This window comes from Equus asinus, chromosome 3, assembly GCF_041296235.1.
Source record: "Equus asinus isolate D_3611 breed Donkey chromosome 3, EquAss-T2T_v2, whole genome shotgun sequence".
Lineage (NCBI taxonomy): Eukaryota > Metazoa > Chordata > Mammalia > Perissodactyla > Equidae > Equus > Equus asinus.
The window spans coordinates 75,549,125-75,563,558 of record NC_091792.1 but is presented as its reverse complement, the minus strand read 5'-3'; the positions used below and the strand labels follow the sequence as shown (position 1 = coordinate 75,563,558).

The 14,434-nt window shown below is 45.7% G+C and overlaps 1 protein-coding gene across 1 annotated transcript in view; it reads right to left on the bottom strand.

Annotated features, from left to right (window-relative positions):
* The window catches only part of LOC123276289 (uncharacterized), a 76,526-nt gene extending 68,569 nt beyond the window's left edge, over positions 1–7,957 (bottom strand). The window contains exons 1-2 of the mRNA XM_070506538.1: positions 7,730–7,957; positions 3,555–4,087 (exon numbers count right to left, since the gene is read on the bottom strand). Of these exons, the coding sequence (XP_070362639.1) occupies positions 3,555–4,087; positions 7,730–7,957 (761 nt within the window). The remainder of the gene's footprint in view (positions 1–3,554; positions 4,088–7,729) is intronic.
* Positions 7,958–14,434: the final 6,477 nt, after the last annotated feature.

The following is a 14,434-nucleotide window of genomic DNA, read 5'->3' as shown; positions in this document are numbered from 1 at the left end:
CTTACTTTTGTTTTTTGATCCTTTAGTATTTCTTTGCTTTGCCTTATTTTTTTTTCTGTTATCTTTTAATTTCCATCATCTGCTCACTCTACAGGCTAACTCTGTGTTCTAGTTCTAACTTCCTGTGGCTCTTTTCAGTTGTTAATTTTAATGTCCTATTTTCCATTAAGATTTCTTCTTCCCCCTTTAATTAATTTGAAGTATTTTTTTAACCTCCCAAACTAAAGTAGAAGTGGTGATAAATATCTTTCTATTGCTTGCAGTGTTATTGCATTTTGGTTAGAAAATATGCTTTGCGTAATATTGGTTATCTAGATTTACTTAAAATTTACTGAAATATATATACATTTATAAAAATTTATTGAATTTGGGGCTGGCCCCGTGGCCGAGTGGTTAAGTTCGCGCGCTCCGCTGCAGGCGGCCCAGTGTTTCCTTGGTTCGAATCCTGGGTGCGGACATGACACTGCTCATGAAACCACGCTGAGGCAGCGTCCCACATGCCACAACTAGAAGGACCCACAACAAAGAATATACAACTATGTACCAGGGGGCTTTGGGGAGAAAAAAGGAAAAAATAAAATCTTAAAAAAAAAATTTCTTGAATTTATTGTTCCTGAATATGGTAAATTGTCATAAGTGCTCTATGTTTGCCTGAAAAGAATGAAATTGTCTATGTGTTAGGTTGATTATTTAACTCTTACACCAAGCTTGTTATTAAGTTTTCCCAATTCTCTAATCTGTTATTTTTTTTGTCTTCTTGATTTAGCACTTATCTAATTTTTTTCACTCCTTTATTTCCAACCTTTCTATGATTGTCTCTCATAAATAGCATACAACTGCATTAAAAAAAATCCAGTTTGAGGATCTTTGTCTTTAATAGGTATGTTTAATTGGTTTATCTTTACTATAATAACAAGCGTATATTTATACTTAATTTTGCTGGGTTTTTTGGTGATTCCTCCTAACCATGTTTTTTTTCCCCTGTAAATTCCCTCTTTTCCTGTTTTATTCGTTTGATTGATTCTCTTGGTTTTTTCCCCCTCTATTAGTACATATTTTTAAGAAATGACACTCATATTTTTAACATGTATATTTAGCAAGTTTCAAAACTAATTATAGTCTCCATTTGTTTCTGAAAAAAAACAAAGGAATATAGAGGGCTTTTTTCTAGAAGTTCCCATACCACCTTCTATGTTATTTATCTTTTATTTTATGTTATTTTAGTTTTCCAAGGTTTTTTTTTAATTTACTTAAGTATATACTTAGGTATATACCTGTACAGATACTTACATACACATACAATGCACAACTCATAAGTATACAGCTTTCAGTATAATTGAAACAATTATACTACCTTCTTTATTTTTTTACACATATTATTTAAAAATCTCTTTCAAAATTTTATTTGTAATACAAGGTTCTTTAGGTATTCATTTTTCCATTTGTCACACTTGGTGGCTTTCTTTCCTTCATTAATTGATGTAGTCTGTAATTTTTGACTGTCATCTCATATTTACTGAGTTGCTTTCCAAGCAAGTCTCATGTGTCCTGGGTTCTGACAACGGCATGTTTATGTTTGAAGTGGCTCTGTGGATATCTCCAGTTTGGGACCCACTTTTTTTCAGTGTTCATGTTTTTCGACACGTTCATGCTTCACAAAGGCAGTGTGAAATTAGAACCCGTGCTTCCCCATAGTGAAGGCTCCTGGTTCTGCTTTCTCATGTGTGACACTGCTTCTATTCAGGGCCCCAAGTGGGCAGCAGAACTTAGCAGCTTGCCCAGTCCAGCCCAGCCCAGTTTTTCTTGCCCCTATTTCAGAGCGTAAATAGCACTTCACAGTTCTAGAGGCAAGGCTGGGAGCTTTATCTCTCTCAGCAACTAAAACACTAACTTCTCACCCTGAAGCCCTGCTTCGCTTCTGATATTCCCATGAGCTGTTGGGTCTCTATATGGGCTTGCTGCTCTCCCTCTCATTTGTGGCAGCTGGGGATTTCTCTCCAGTTCAGCTGTGCATTAAACCAGTGTTCGCACGTGTGTGGGATGCGTGTGGGAGGGGCAGGGGGTGATGGGCAAGAGGAGAAGGTTTTCCCTCAGCTTGGTGCACTGTATTTTCTGGAAGTATGCTAAATGATTTTTAAATGGGCTTTCCTTTTTTATTTTTAATTGTGGTAAAATACACATAACATAAAATTTACCATCTTAACCACTTTAAATGTTAACCATTTTTAATTGTACAGTTCAGGAGTGTTAAATATATTCACACTGTTGTGCAAACAATTTTCAAAACTAGTTTCATTTTGCAAAACTGAAACTCCATATCCGTTAAACAACAACTCCCTTTTCCCCCGACCCGTGGCAACCAACACTCTTCTTTCTGTCTCTATAATATGACTGCTCTAGGTATCTCATATTAGTGGAGTCATACGACATTTGTCTTTTTGTGACTGGCTCATTTCACTTAACATTACGTCTTCAAGGTTTATCCATGCTGTAGTATGTACCAGAATTTCTTTCCTTTAAGTCTGAATAATCCATCATAGTATGTATATACCATATTTTGTTTATCCACCCATTTGTCAATTGATACTTGGCTCACTTCCATCTTTTGGCTATTGTGAATAATGTTGCTACAAACATGGGTTTCAAATGCCTCTTCAAGATGTTGTTTTCAATTCTTTTGGATATACCAAAAATGTAATTGTTAGACGATATGAATTCTTTTTTAAAATTCTGTGAAACCACTGTACTGTTTTCCATAGTGGCTGCATCACTTTACATTCCTATCAACAGTGCACATTGTTTCCACTTTCTCCACCTCCTCTACAACAATTGTTTTTTTGATAGTAACCATCCTAATGGATATGAAGTGGCGTCTCATTGTCGTTTTGACTTGCATTTCCCTAGTGATTAGTGACATAGAGCAGTTTTTCATGTGTTTACTGGCCATTCGCAGATAGATCTTCTTTGGAGAACTAAATGATTTTTTAAAAATATTTTTTATTGAAATTTACCAACATATAGAAAAGCATGCTGATTGACTCAAAGTTTTGTTTCCAGTAAATTATGGTTGATTATACAAACGGTTTTCCTTAGTTGAGACAATTCAGAGTTCATCAAAATCATCATATGAAGTCCATCATCAATGGTATTACCATTCCATCCCGTGTCCCTTCGGGAAATACCTACAGTTAGAGATCAGGATATATGGCTATGAACTGCCTCAGTACTGGCCCCTGAAATATCTATAAATAGTCTATCTCAGATGTGAATCCAAGTAATGGTAGATTTTGCCATGAGAATTCCATTCGAGTTAATCAAATAAAACCTATCAATCAACCAACAAACAAAAATACAGTGAAAGCTATTTTCCCTACAAATGGAAAATCTGTTGTAGGACTTTTTCATGGTGAATATATCCTGTCTTTTTTGCATTCTTTCTATCACAGATTGAGGGACCCAACCGCAGTGGCCAAGCTGTGGTGAGAGCTGCTGCTCTGCACAGAGAACAGTGACACTCGCCTCTCACCAGCCCCCAGGCCCACGCCCCCAGGTACCTCTCCCAGATGGAATCATCTTCGCAGGCGCCCTGGTCGTCCGTGTCCGGCGAGCAGGAAGAGCGGGAGCTGAAGGAGGGCCTCCTCAGGCTAGCGGCCTTGGCTGTGCACGGCCCAGGCTGCTGTGCCCAGCGGGGACACGGAGCGGCGTCCACGGACGCCGGGGGAACGGACGAGCCCGGCCCGGGAGAGAGCAGCACAGCGCGGCCGGACTCCGCCGGGCTCGGCTCTGGGCAGGCAGGCGCGGCTCGCGATGCCTCCCACGCTTCCCAGAACAGCGGCCCAGCAGCCGCGCGCTCCTCTCCCCGCGCGCGCGCGCGCGCGAGCGCGCGCCGCCGCCCAGAGGCTGCCCGGCCGTTGCCCCGCCCCCCCTCCGGCGGTGGACTGCGCACAGCGACAGGGACACCCTCCTGGCAGAACTCCTGCGGCCCCGCCCACACGCTTAGGACCTTCGCGGAGCAGGAAGGTGCGCTGACAGGGATGCAGGGTCCCCGCTGCGCTCGCTCTTGGGGAACTGCAGCCTCCTCCCTTGGCTTTTACTTGAATGTCAGACCCGAAACCATGCAACGTCTACAAGAAAACATAGGCAGTATGCTCTTTGACATCAGTCTTAGCAGCCTATTTTCAAGTACCACGTCTGACTGGGCAATGCAAACAAAACACAAAAGGAACAAATGGGACTACATCAAAGTCAAAAAAATCTTCTGCACCGCAAAGGAAACCATCCACAAAACCAAAACACGACCTAACAACTGGGAGAAGGTACTTGCAAACCGTATATCGGATAAGGGGTTAACATCCAAAATACAGAAAGAACTCATACATCTCAACAGCAAAAAAAATCAACAACCCAATTAAAAAGGCGGGCAAAAGATCTGAGCAGTGATTTCTCCAAAGAAGGTATAGGGATGGCCAACAGGCATATGGAAAGGGACTCAACATCATTAGCGATCAGAGAAATGCAAATCACAACTACAAGGAGATGTCACCTTACTCTGGTCAGAATGGCTCTAATTAACGAGACAAGAGACAAGTGTGGGAGAGGATGTGGAGAGAAGGGAACTCTCCTGCACTGCTCGTGGGAGGGCAGACTGGTGCAGCCACTATGGAAAGCAGTATGGAGTATCCTCGGAAAACTAAGAATACATCTACCATATGTATGATCCAGCTAGCCCACTGCTGGCTATTCATCCAAAGAACTTGAAAACACCAATGCAGAAAGACACATGCACCCCTAGGTTCACTGCAGCATTATTCACAACAGCCAAATCTTGGAAGCAACCTAGATGCCCATCAAGGGAAGAATGGATAAAGAAGATGTGGTATGTCTAAACAATGGAATGCTACTCGGCCCCAAGAAATGATGAGATCTGGCCATTTGTGACAACGTGCATGGACCTTGAGGGTATTATGTGAAGTGAAATAAACCAGAGGGAGAAAGTCAAACACCACACGGTGTTTGTGATCTCACTCCTAAGTAGAAGATAAAAACAATGAGAAACACACACAGAGCCACGGAGACTGGATTGGTGGTTACCATAGGGGGAGGGGGGAGGGGAGAGAGCCAAAGGGGTGATGAGGCTCACACGTGAGGTGACGGACTATAATTAGTTTTCGGGTGGTGAACACGATGTAATCTACACAGAATTCGAAATACATTACAACGTACATCTGAAAGCTACATAAAGTTAGAATCCACTGTTACTGCCATCAAATCAAATAAAACAAAATAAAATAAAATAAAATAATATAAAATAGAGAAGTGTAGGAGCCTCAAGAGGCTAACAGGCTTTTGAAAAGTTATTCTAGGGATTTGTATGGCTTAGCTCAGGGCGGCAGACACCAGCCTGAGACACAGCTGTGACACAGCCACTAACTTCAACTAAACTCTATTCCGCCTGGAGGGAAATCAAAACTACTGTAATCATAATGCATTGAAGGCTTCACTTTGTGCCAGATCCTGTGCCAACTGCTTTGCACCAACTGTCTCATTTAATCCTCACATCCAAAAGGCAGGTTACCCTTATTCTCCCCATTGTAAAGGTGAGGAGGCAGAAGCAGAAAGATGGCAATCTGCCTGGAATTCACAGAAGGATTCTCTAGGTAATGACATGAATTTTGGACAAGATTTAAAGGTTTAACACATTACAGTGAAGACGCAGATCCCAGTATCACAGAACGTGAAAAACACGGAGTCCTGCCAAATGTATTAAAACACTAACTATGGATCCTCACAATCTCTTGGCCTGTTTTTTCAGAGGAGGGAAAACCCAGTGTGAAAAACCGTTGAGGAGATGTCTGCCGATGAGGACTACGTCTGGTCTTTAAAGCCGGGAACTATCCCAGTAGATTCTGAGTCAGTGGGCCCAGAGTAGGCCTCGAGCGTCTCCGTTCTTTCAAAAAGCCCCAGAGGCTACACTTCCGTGCCCTTGGAGTTGGGAAGTACAGTCATGCCTTACATCGGGACGTTTCAGTCAACAACCGGGGTCCCATAAGATTAGTCCCATAGAGCCTAGGTGTGTAGGAGGCTCTGCCGTCTAGGTTTATGAACCCCGTGGTGCTTGCACGATCACGCGATTGCCTGACCATGATGCACTCCTCACAACTTAGCCCCACTGTTAAGTAAAGCATGACTGTACTGCCTTAGAGTCTCCACGGTTCCAGACCCTGCACTGTTTAGATGACTGCACACGCAGAGGGCACCGTGTCGGAGGCAGAGAGCGGCTGGAATCACAACAGCTCTCGAGAGACAGTCAAGGAAAGGCGAGCTCTGCTTACACGACTCTCTACTTTTCTCTGGGTCTGAACTATTTTACAGCTAATCTAATTTTTTAACCAAGCAGCTTTGCCAAAAGAACGTTACCAACAAATACTAAACAAACCAATATCAACAATACATATTAAATAAGCCTAACCCTACTAGGCTACTGAAAAGGCTTTTATTTCCCTGGGATAATTTGGACAGCATTAGATTCTTTTACCAAGAGCAGCCAAGTCGAGGGAGATTATTTCTAATTCCACAGTGCTGCAGATGCGGTCAGTAGCAACTGCAAGCTGGAAAGGAAACAAAACAAAGTTGGGTGTAATCCATTCCAGTTCACACGTTTCACCAGGGACAGCCTCCAAGCCTTGAATACTTATGTATGCATTTATCCATTTATTTAATCAACCACTACTAACGCCTACCAAAGACCAGACACTGCTCGAAGTACTTTACGGATATGAAATATCCTCCAACCTTTACGCTCACCTATGGAGTGTGTATTATAATCATCCCCGTTTTACAGATCAGGAAACTGACACACAGGATGGTACAGTAACTTGCCCAAGTTCACACAGCCCGTAGGTGGCAGAGCTAGGACCCATTTGACAGAGTCTGGCTCCAGAGTCCACGTTCTGAATCACCATGCTTAGTCTCCAAAAGCCTATAGAAAGCGCCAGGCTTAATGGAAAAGTTTTGTTTTCCCCAGCCTACAGTCCTTACGCGTTTCCAGTCTCCAGGGCATTCTTTCAGCTCCTCTGACAGGCCATACTCCTCCCTTGCCCAGTGCCAACACTCTCCCACACAAGTCCTCCTTTGCTTTTAGGCATCTGCTCTCAGCTTAAACATCACTGCCTAAGTCACAAAGTCTAACAGTAAATGCCGCATTTCTCAGCACTCAACACAAAATTGCTTTGACGTATCTCCTAGGTAATTAGTTGCTGCCTATCTGTCCTTTCCAACTAGGCTGTGAGGTCCAGTACATCAAACACCCTGTCAGTCTTGCTCACCAAGTGTCCAGACCACTGAACATGCACCGACTAGAGGAAAGGAAGGACTGGTCCCCAAGTCAACTCTCCAGACTTCCTGTGGAAGGAGGGAACGAACGGAGCACCCTCCAGCCTCACGCTTTCTTTTCCATACTTTCAAGTGGGGGGGGGGGCACATGCCTGTGCTCACAACGCTCCCCGGACAGCCCCCACTGCACCGCTAACAGGTAGACTTCTGCCCAGTCAAGGCCTTTGGAAAGCACTGGCTCTGCACACAAATATTATGTGGCCCTCGACAGGCCACTTCCCCTGAACCGGCCTGAGCTTCAGGGGCACAACAGGCTTCATGAAAACCCCAACGGAACGTAGCCTCGAAAAGAGGGAGACCTGCACTCCTCAGAACGCCTCGAGACCAGTGTCGTTACCGACCTCGCGTCTGTCCTTCCAAGAAGCCAAGACCACGGGCGCCGCTTCAGCGCCCGACTCCCGGGCACCGCATCCCCAGGCTGGCCCCTGGGCAGGTGCCCGGCACACACCGCCCGTTCCACGAACGCGTGAAGCGCACGAAGAGACCCCCTCGCTCCCCGCGCCGCACAGCTGTCCCGTGACCTGACGGGCACCTCTCGGCGCACAAGCCTATTCCTCAGGGACATGCTCGCCTCCCACCAGCCCCCAGGCCCACGCCCCCAGGTACCTCTCTCAGATGGAATCCTCTTCGCAGGCGCCCTGGTCGTCCGTGTCCGGCGAGCAGGAAGAGCGGGAGCTGAAGGAGGGCCTCCTCAGGCTAGCGGCCATGGCTGTGGAGGGCCCGGGCTGCTGTGCCCAGCGGGGACACGGAGCGGCGTCCACGGACGAGCCCGGCCCGGGATAGAGCAGCACAGCGCGGCCGGACTCCGCCGGGCTCGGCTCTGGGCAGGCAGGCGCGGCTCGCCGACGCCTCCCACGCCTCCCAGGACGGCGGCCCAGCAGCCGCGCGCTCCTCGCGTGCGCGCGCGCCCGCCGCCCAGACGCTCCCCGGCCGCTGCCCCGCCCCCCCTCCGGCGGTGGACTGCGGACAGCGACAGGGACACCCTCCTGGGAGAACTCCTGGGGCCCCGCCCACATGCTGCTTAGGACCTCCACGGAGCGGCAAGGTGCGCTGACAGGGACGCAGGGTCCCCGCTACGCTCGCTCTCGGGAACTGCAGCCTCCTCCAGTTTGACTTGAATGTCACACCCGAAACCATGCAACGCCTACAAGAAAACATAGGCAGTATGCTCTTGACATCAGTCTTAGCAGCCTATTTTCAAGTACCACGTCTGACTGGGCAATGCAAACAAAACACAAAAGGAACAAATGGGACTGCATCAAAGTCAAAAAAATCTTCTGCACCGCAAAGGAAACCATCCACAAAACCAAAACACAACCTAACAACCGGGAGAACATACTTGCAAACCATAAATCGGATAAGGGGTTTATATCCAAAATACGGAAAGCACTCACACAGCTCAACAACAACAAAAATCAACAACCCAATTAAAAAGGCGGGCAAAAGATCTGAGCAGTGATCTCTCCAAAGAAGGTATACTATACGGATGGCCAACAGGCATATGGAAAGGGGCTCCACGTCATTAGCCATCAGAGAAAGGCAAATCGAAACTACAAGGAGATGTCACCTTCCTCTGCTCAGAATGGCTCTAATTAACGACACAAGACACAAGTGTGGGAGAGGATGTGGAGAGAAGGGAACTCTCCTACACTGCTCGTGGGAGTGCAGACTGGTGCAGCCACTATGGAAAGCAGTATGGAGTATCCTCGGAAAACTAAGAATACATCTACCATATGTATGATCCAGCTAGCCCACTGCTGGCTATTCATCCAAAGAACTTGAAAACACCAATGCAGAAAGACACATGCACCCCTAGGTTCACTGCAGCATTATTCACAACAGCCAAATCTTGGAAGCAACCTAGATGCCCATCAAGGGAAGAATGGATAAAGAAGATGTGGTATGTCTAAACAATGGAATGCTACTCGGCCCCAAGAAATGATGAGATCTGGCCATTTGTGACAACGTGCATGGACCTTGAGGGTATTATGTGAAGTGAAATAAACCAGAGGGAGAAAGTCAAACACCACACGGTGTTTGTGATCTCACTCCTAAGTAGAAGATAAAAACAATGAGAAACACACACAGAGCCACGGAGACTGGATTGGTGGTTACCATAGGGGGAGGAGGGCGGGGAGAGAGCCAAAGGGGTGATGAGGCTCACATGTGAGGTGACGGACTATAATTAGTTTTCGGGTAGTCAGAAGGTTGCGTGTTCCAATCACATCGGGGTCAAGGTTGTGACTTCTCTTTAGCAACCGATGTAAATTTTGTCTGGCACCTCCCTACGTCTAACTCTCTCTTACATTTTCTTTACTCCCAAGGGAGTTCTTGTGAACATCTCAGCGATCGACAGGCACCTACGCTCGACGGTAAGGATGACCTAGAAGGGAAGAAAAACCCACACGAGCTGAAATTTAGGTTGTTATGTTCATTTCCTTATCTGGGCTGTGCTTCAGATATGACATTAAAACAGGGCATGAGGAGACTTTGTTAATGAATTTACCCTGGTGTGAAAGTGGTTTTATTGGGTCCCCAAATGGATATGGCATGGTGTCCCTGGGTGGATATTTGTGTCACCTTGATGAAGAAGTTAGTTTCCCAATTCTCTTCTCCTCCTCCCACCCCTCACACACATACAGATACACCCACACACATTTTTCATACTTTGAGCTTCCTTTGTCAAAAGCCCCTGAACACTGTGGTTAAAGGGAAAATACCGTGAAACTGATGAACAATTTATGTTGAGGGTGCGGTCCTTGAACTCTCTGAGAGTGGAAAATTATCCTGACATTTACCTCCTTTTTACTTATTATTCATCTAATTGCGTGTCTCCAATAGGACTATGAAACAATCAAGTTCCAGATACAAACCAGTTGTCGTAACCTGAGAACGAGGAAAAACCCAAGTTTGCAGAAATGGAGATCTTTGTGGCTTTGTCAGGATTAAGCTTTCACTGCGTCAGCCTCGATCCCCATTCAGTTTAAAGCCTGTCCTTTGCTGAGCTTAAAGAAATAATATAAAGGCTCTTCTAGGTACAGTTTTTAAAAGGCACAATTGATGAAATCTTCAAATTGACAGCATAGCACTTGCTTTGAGGTCCAAGTGATTTGAACACCCAACCTTCGGGTCCAAAGTCAGATGTGCTAACCCTGTGCCAGGAAGTCACAGACACCAACCCTTTCCATATATTTAACGTATGCTAATTTCTCAGTTGCAAAGTTCGGTATTTACTATCTATGTGTCCAGACAGTTTGGGATTCCTTCTAGGCTCCTTGTCCTTTCATCAGGAGGATGTACAAAAGCAAGATGAAAAGGTGGGAAAAGTAGAGAAAAACTTAGAGCAGACTTGTGGATGGGGGCTCAGGGAATACTTGCCTTTAGCAACCGCAAAGAACCAGCTCTCCCTGGGGCTTTTGAGGCTCTGGCTAAGCTCTGAGCTGGTCCCGCCCTTTTTCCAGGACTTCTGGTTCCAGCTGCCATTGAGCTTTACTCAGAAGGAATGTGAGGTGGGATGGGGAGAGTTCCCTTTGGCAAGGGAGCGTCCTAAGGACCTGGGCAGGCACCTGGGGGAATTTCTACCCACGGGGGAAATGGGAGAGGAGCCAATGGAAGCAAAGGCTTGGAGTCGCTTGTCTTCCCGGGAGCGGGTGTTTGGGAGCAGCCTGGGTTCTTAGCTGGAGCCCTGTCCTATTTGGGGGACACAAAGTGGCCTGGGCACCCAACCTGTCCACTCCCTCCCTTCCTACCTTCACGTTCCTGAGAATGGCCTGCAGGACTGACTCCCCATGTCATCTGCCCAGGGACGGTCATGCTTGACCCTCCCTCCCTCCCTCCCATCCCTACGTTCAGATGCCTGGAATTTAGCTGGAGCTCTGAGCGTCCCGGGTCTTCTGTAAAGAGAAACGTGGGCGCTGCTGTGGGAATGGGCTCTCTGTGTGGTGGTTTCGCTTCTGAAGGTTTTCTTCTCTTTAGAGTGACCCTAGAGCAGTTTTCCTAATTTGTTTCCCAAACATTTCCATAATCCTAATAAGTCTCACATACACACACACAGACACACACACACACACACACCATGTTCTAGGATGTGCAAGCACTGTTTTAGTTGCTGGCAACAGGTCAGAGAACAAACGAGACCCAGCTTTCAGGGAGGCATCAGTCTCAGAATGTACCTGAAGATATTTGACACCTGACAGGCACAACACATAGGGAAGCCTGAGGTGATGATGATGTCTGCATAGGGCTTCTCTTCCTTCTAGCCCTTCATACAAGAGTGTACTAGAGTCGCACCTATGAAGATGACTTTGGTTTTTCTCTATTTTATTTTATTTTAGCGTGTGTGTGAGTGAGGAAGATTGGCCCTGAGCTAAGATCTGTTGCCAATCTTCCTCTTTTTTTTTTCTCCCCACAGCCCCAGTACATAGTTGTATATCCTACCTGTAAGTTAGTCTAGTTTTTCTACGTAGGATGCTGCCACAGCATGGCTTGACAGGTGGTGGGCAGGTCCACGCCCAGGATCCGAACAGGCAAAGCCCAGGCCACCGAAGCAGAGTGCTCGAACTCAACCACTATGTCACTGGCCGGCCCCTCTCTCTATTTTAAAAAGAGGATGATTGCTACTTTCTTTTCCTCTTAAAGAGTAAAATATGATTATTTTAAATACAGGAAATTTGGAGGAGAAAATTTAAAATTACCCATAATCAAACATCTCAGAGAAATCAAGGCTGTTGTGGTGATGTGCAGCTTCCCTCGTATTTTTCTATATCTGTATATCCTGAAACATTGCTTTCTTATAAAAAATTTTTTTTGTACAACAATTTCCCCAGTAGTACTATACTGACAGGTATTACCTATACATTTAATGTGTATTTTCAAAACAGCTTTATGAAGGGAAGGAGGGAGGGAGGCGAGGAGGGAGGAAAGAAACTCAAGAGAGAAAGAAAAAGGTTGCTAACTGGCTACCCCAGTGGAGAGCCCAGTACACTTCCCATTGCAAAATCCTGTACAGCCAGATAGCCAGGAACCGCAACCAGTGTTGCCTTCCCAGGGTTCTTGGCTTACATTGAACATGGTCCATTCATTCCACATTTCTGGGTGCGGGACATTGAATTGGTTTCTTTTCCAGAAAATCTGAAAGATTCCTCATTTTAGTCATTCGGGTATTAGATCATTTGAAAAATGGAAATTTACAAAACAATTAAGTCACACAACTTTTTTTTTTTACCCCCAAGAAAAGAGATTTCTGGTGTGAAGCATGTAGAAGCTTCTCTCATTAAAACCCCTGGAAAGAGGCGGCTGGGCCTTATCGGGGAGTCCATAAGCTGTGCTGGTTGTGTCTCCTCCCACTAGTGAAATCCAGTTCTTCTTCCTCTTCTGCTTCGAGCCAAAAGCCCTGCACATTGTAGGGACTGAGAAGGCATTGAAGCTACTTAGAGAGGAAGGAAAGCAACTCAACTCTAGCCAAAAAGAATGTGAAATTGCCCATGGTTGCAAGGGCTTCTAGGAGCGACCAACTGGGTTCCTGGGCCCTTGGTTACCCACTAGCCTCGGAATCGTCAGGCTGAGAGCAGGTTCCAAGGTGTCCTTTAGGCTCTGCTAGTTTCAGCTCTGCACAGTTGGAGCGTCTGCAGCATTTTCTCCAACCCAGTGGGGCACAATTTGGGACACACTGCTGCTTCCTACATCAGGGCCATGGGCCACCTGACCCTCAGTTCTTGCCTCTGCAGAACAGAGATGCAGAAATCTTTGGTTTCTGGGACTGAGACATGGGTCCTTGATCCTCTTTAGCTACGTAAGGGGCTCCTGGATCCTCTGGAACTGTCCAGCAACTGACGGACAAGAAATGAAACTAGGGGTGGGATTCAGGGTTCTGGTCCAGAGTCTCCTGTTCTTCCAGTTGAGATGGGACTGAGTGATGATGCCAACCCACTAGGATGAGCCTTGGGAGCAAAATTTAAGGGGGTGTCTAAAACCTCAGTAATCAACATCAATAATATTTTAGTTGTGATGAAATACACGCAACATAAAATTTTCCACTGGGACCATTTTTAGGTGTACGGTTCAGTGGCATTAAGTACATTCATACTGTCATGCAACCACCACTACCATCCATCCACACAACTCTTTGCATTTTGCAAAACTGAAACAAACTCCCCATTCCCCTCTGCCCTAGCCCCTGGTAACCACGCTTCTACTTTCTGTCTCTGTTTGGCTGCTCTAGGTGCTACTTTAGATACATGCTCACAAAAGTCCTGAGAAGGCCCTAGAATTTTGTCTTTGGCTAATCTCCAGGCTCAGTGCAATTGAAGCGAAGTGAAGGAAGTGGAGGCAGAATTGTAAATGAACGGAGTATTGAATGAAGACCCAGGCATAGAGCTAACCTGCAAAGAATGAGAGTTTCTCTCTCTCTCTTTTTGCCTCCTGACGTTCAAGAAATCTCTGTCAAAACACTAGCTGAATGCAAGCTAAAGGAACAGAGACTTCAGAGACCACCCAGGACAAAGAATACAGACTTTACAAAAATAGTTTAGAAAAGACACTAAACAATCAGCTGCAGCCTACAGCAAGCAACAGAAAAACCCTGAATGGGGGATGAATCAGATTTTCAGGGTTACCACATTCTACTATTAAAAAAATTCATTTTCAGCAAAATGTTGTGAAGCGTGCAAAGAAATAAGAAAGATGATCCATTCATATAAATCAACAGAAATTCTTGATGAGCCTGAGTGTAGAAACTTTATTTTACTCTATGATTATAGGGATATACTGGAGCCAGAATTTCTAACTTTTTAATTTTTAAAATTGTAATTCAGGGGCTGGCCTGGTGGCTTAGCGATTAAGTTCACATTGCTTTGCTTCAGCGGCCTGGGGTTTGCTGGTTCGGATCCCGGGCGCAGACATTGGCATCACCCATCAGGTCATACTGTGGCAATGTCCCATATACAAAATAGAGGAAGATTGGCACAGATGTTAGCTCAGGAACACTCTTCCTCAAGCAAAAAAAAGGAAGATTGGCAACAGATGTTAGCTCTGGGCCAATCTT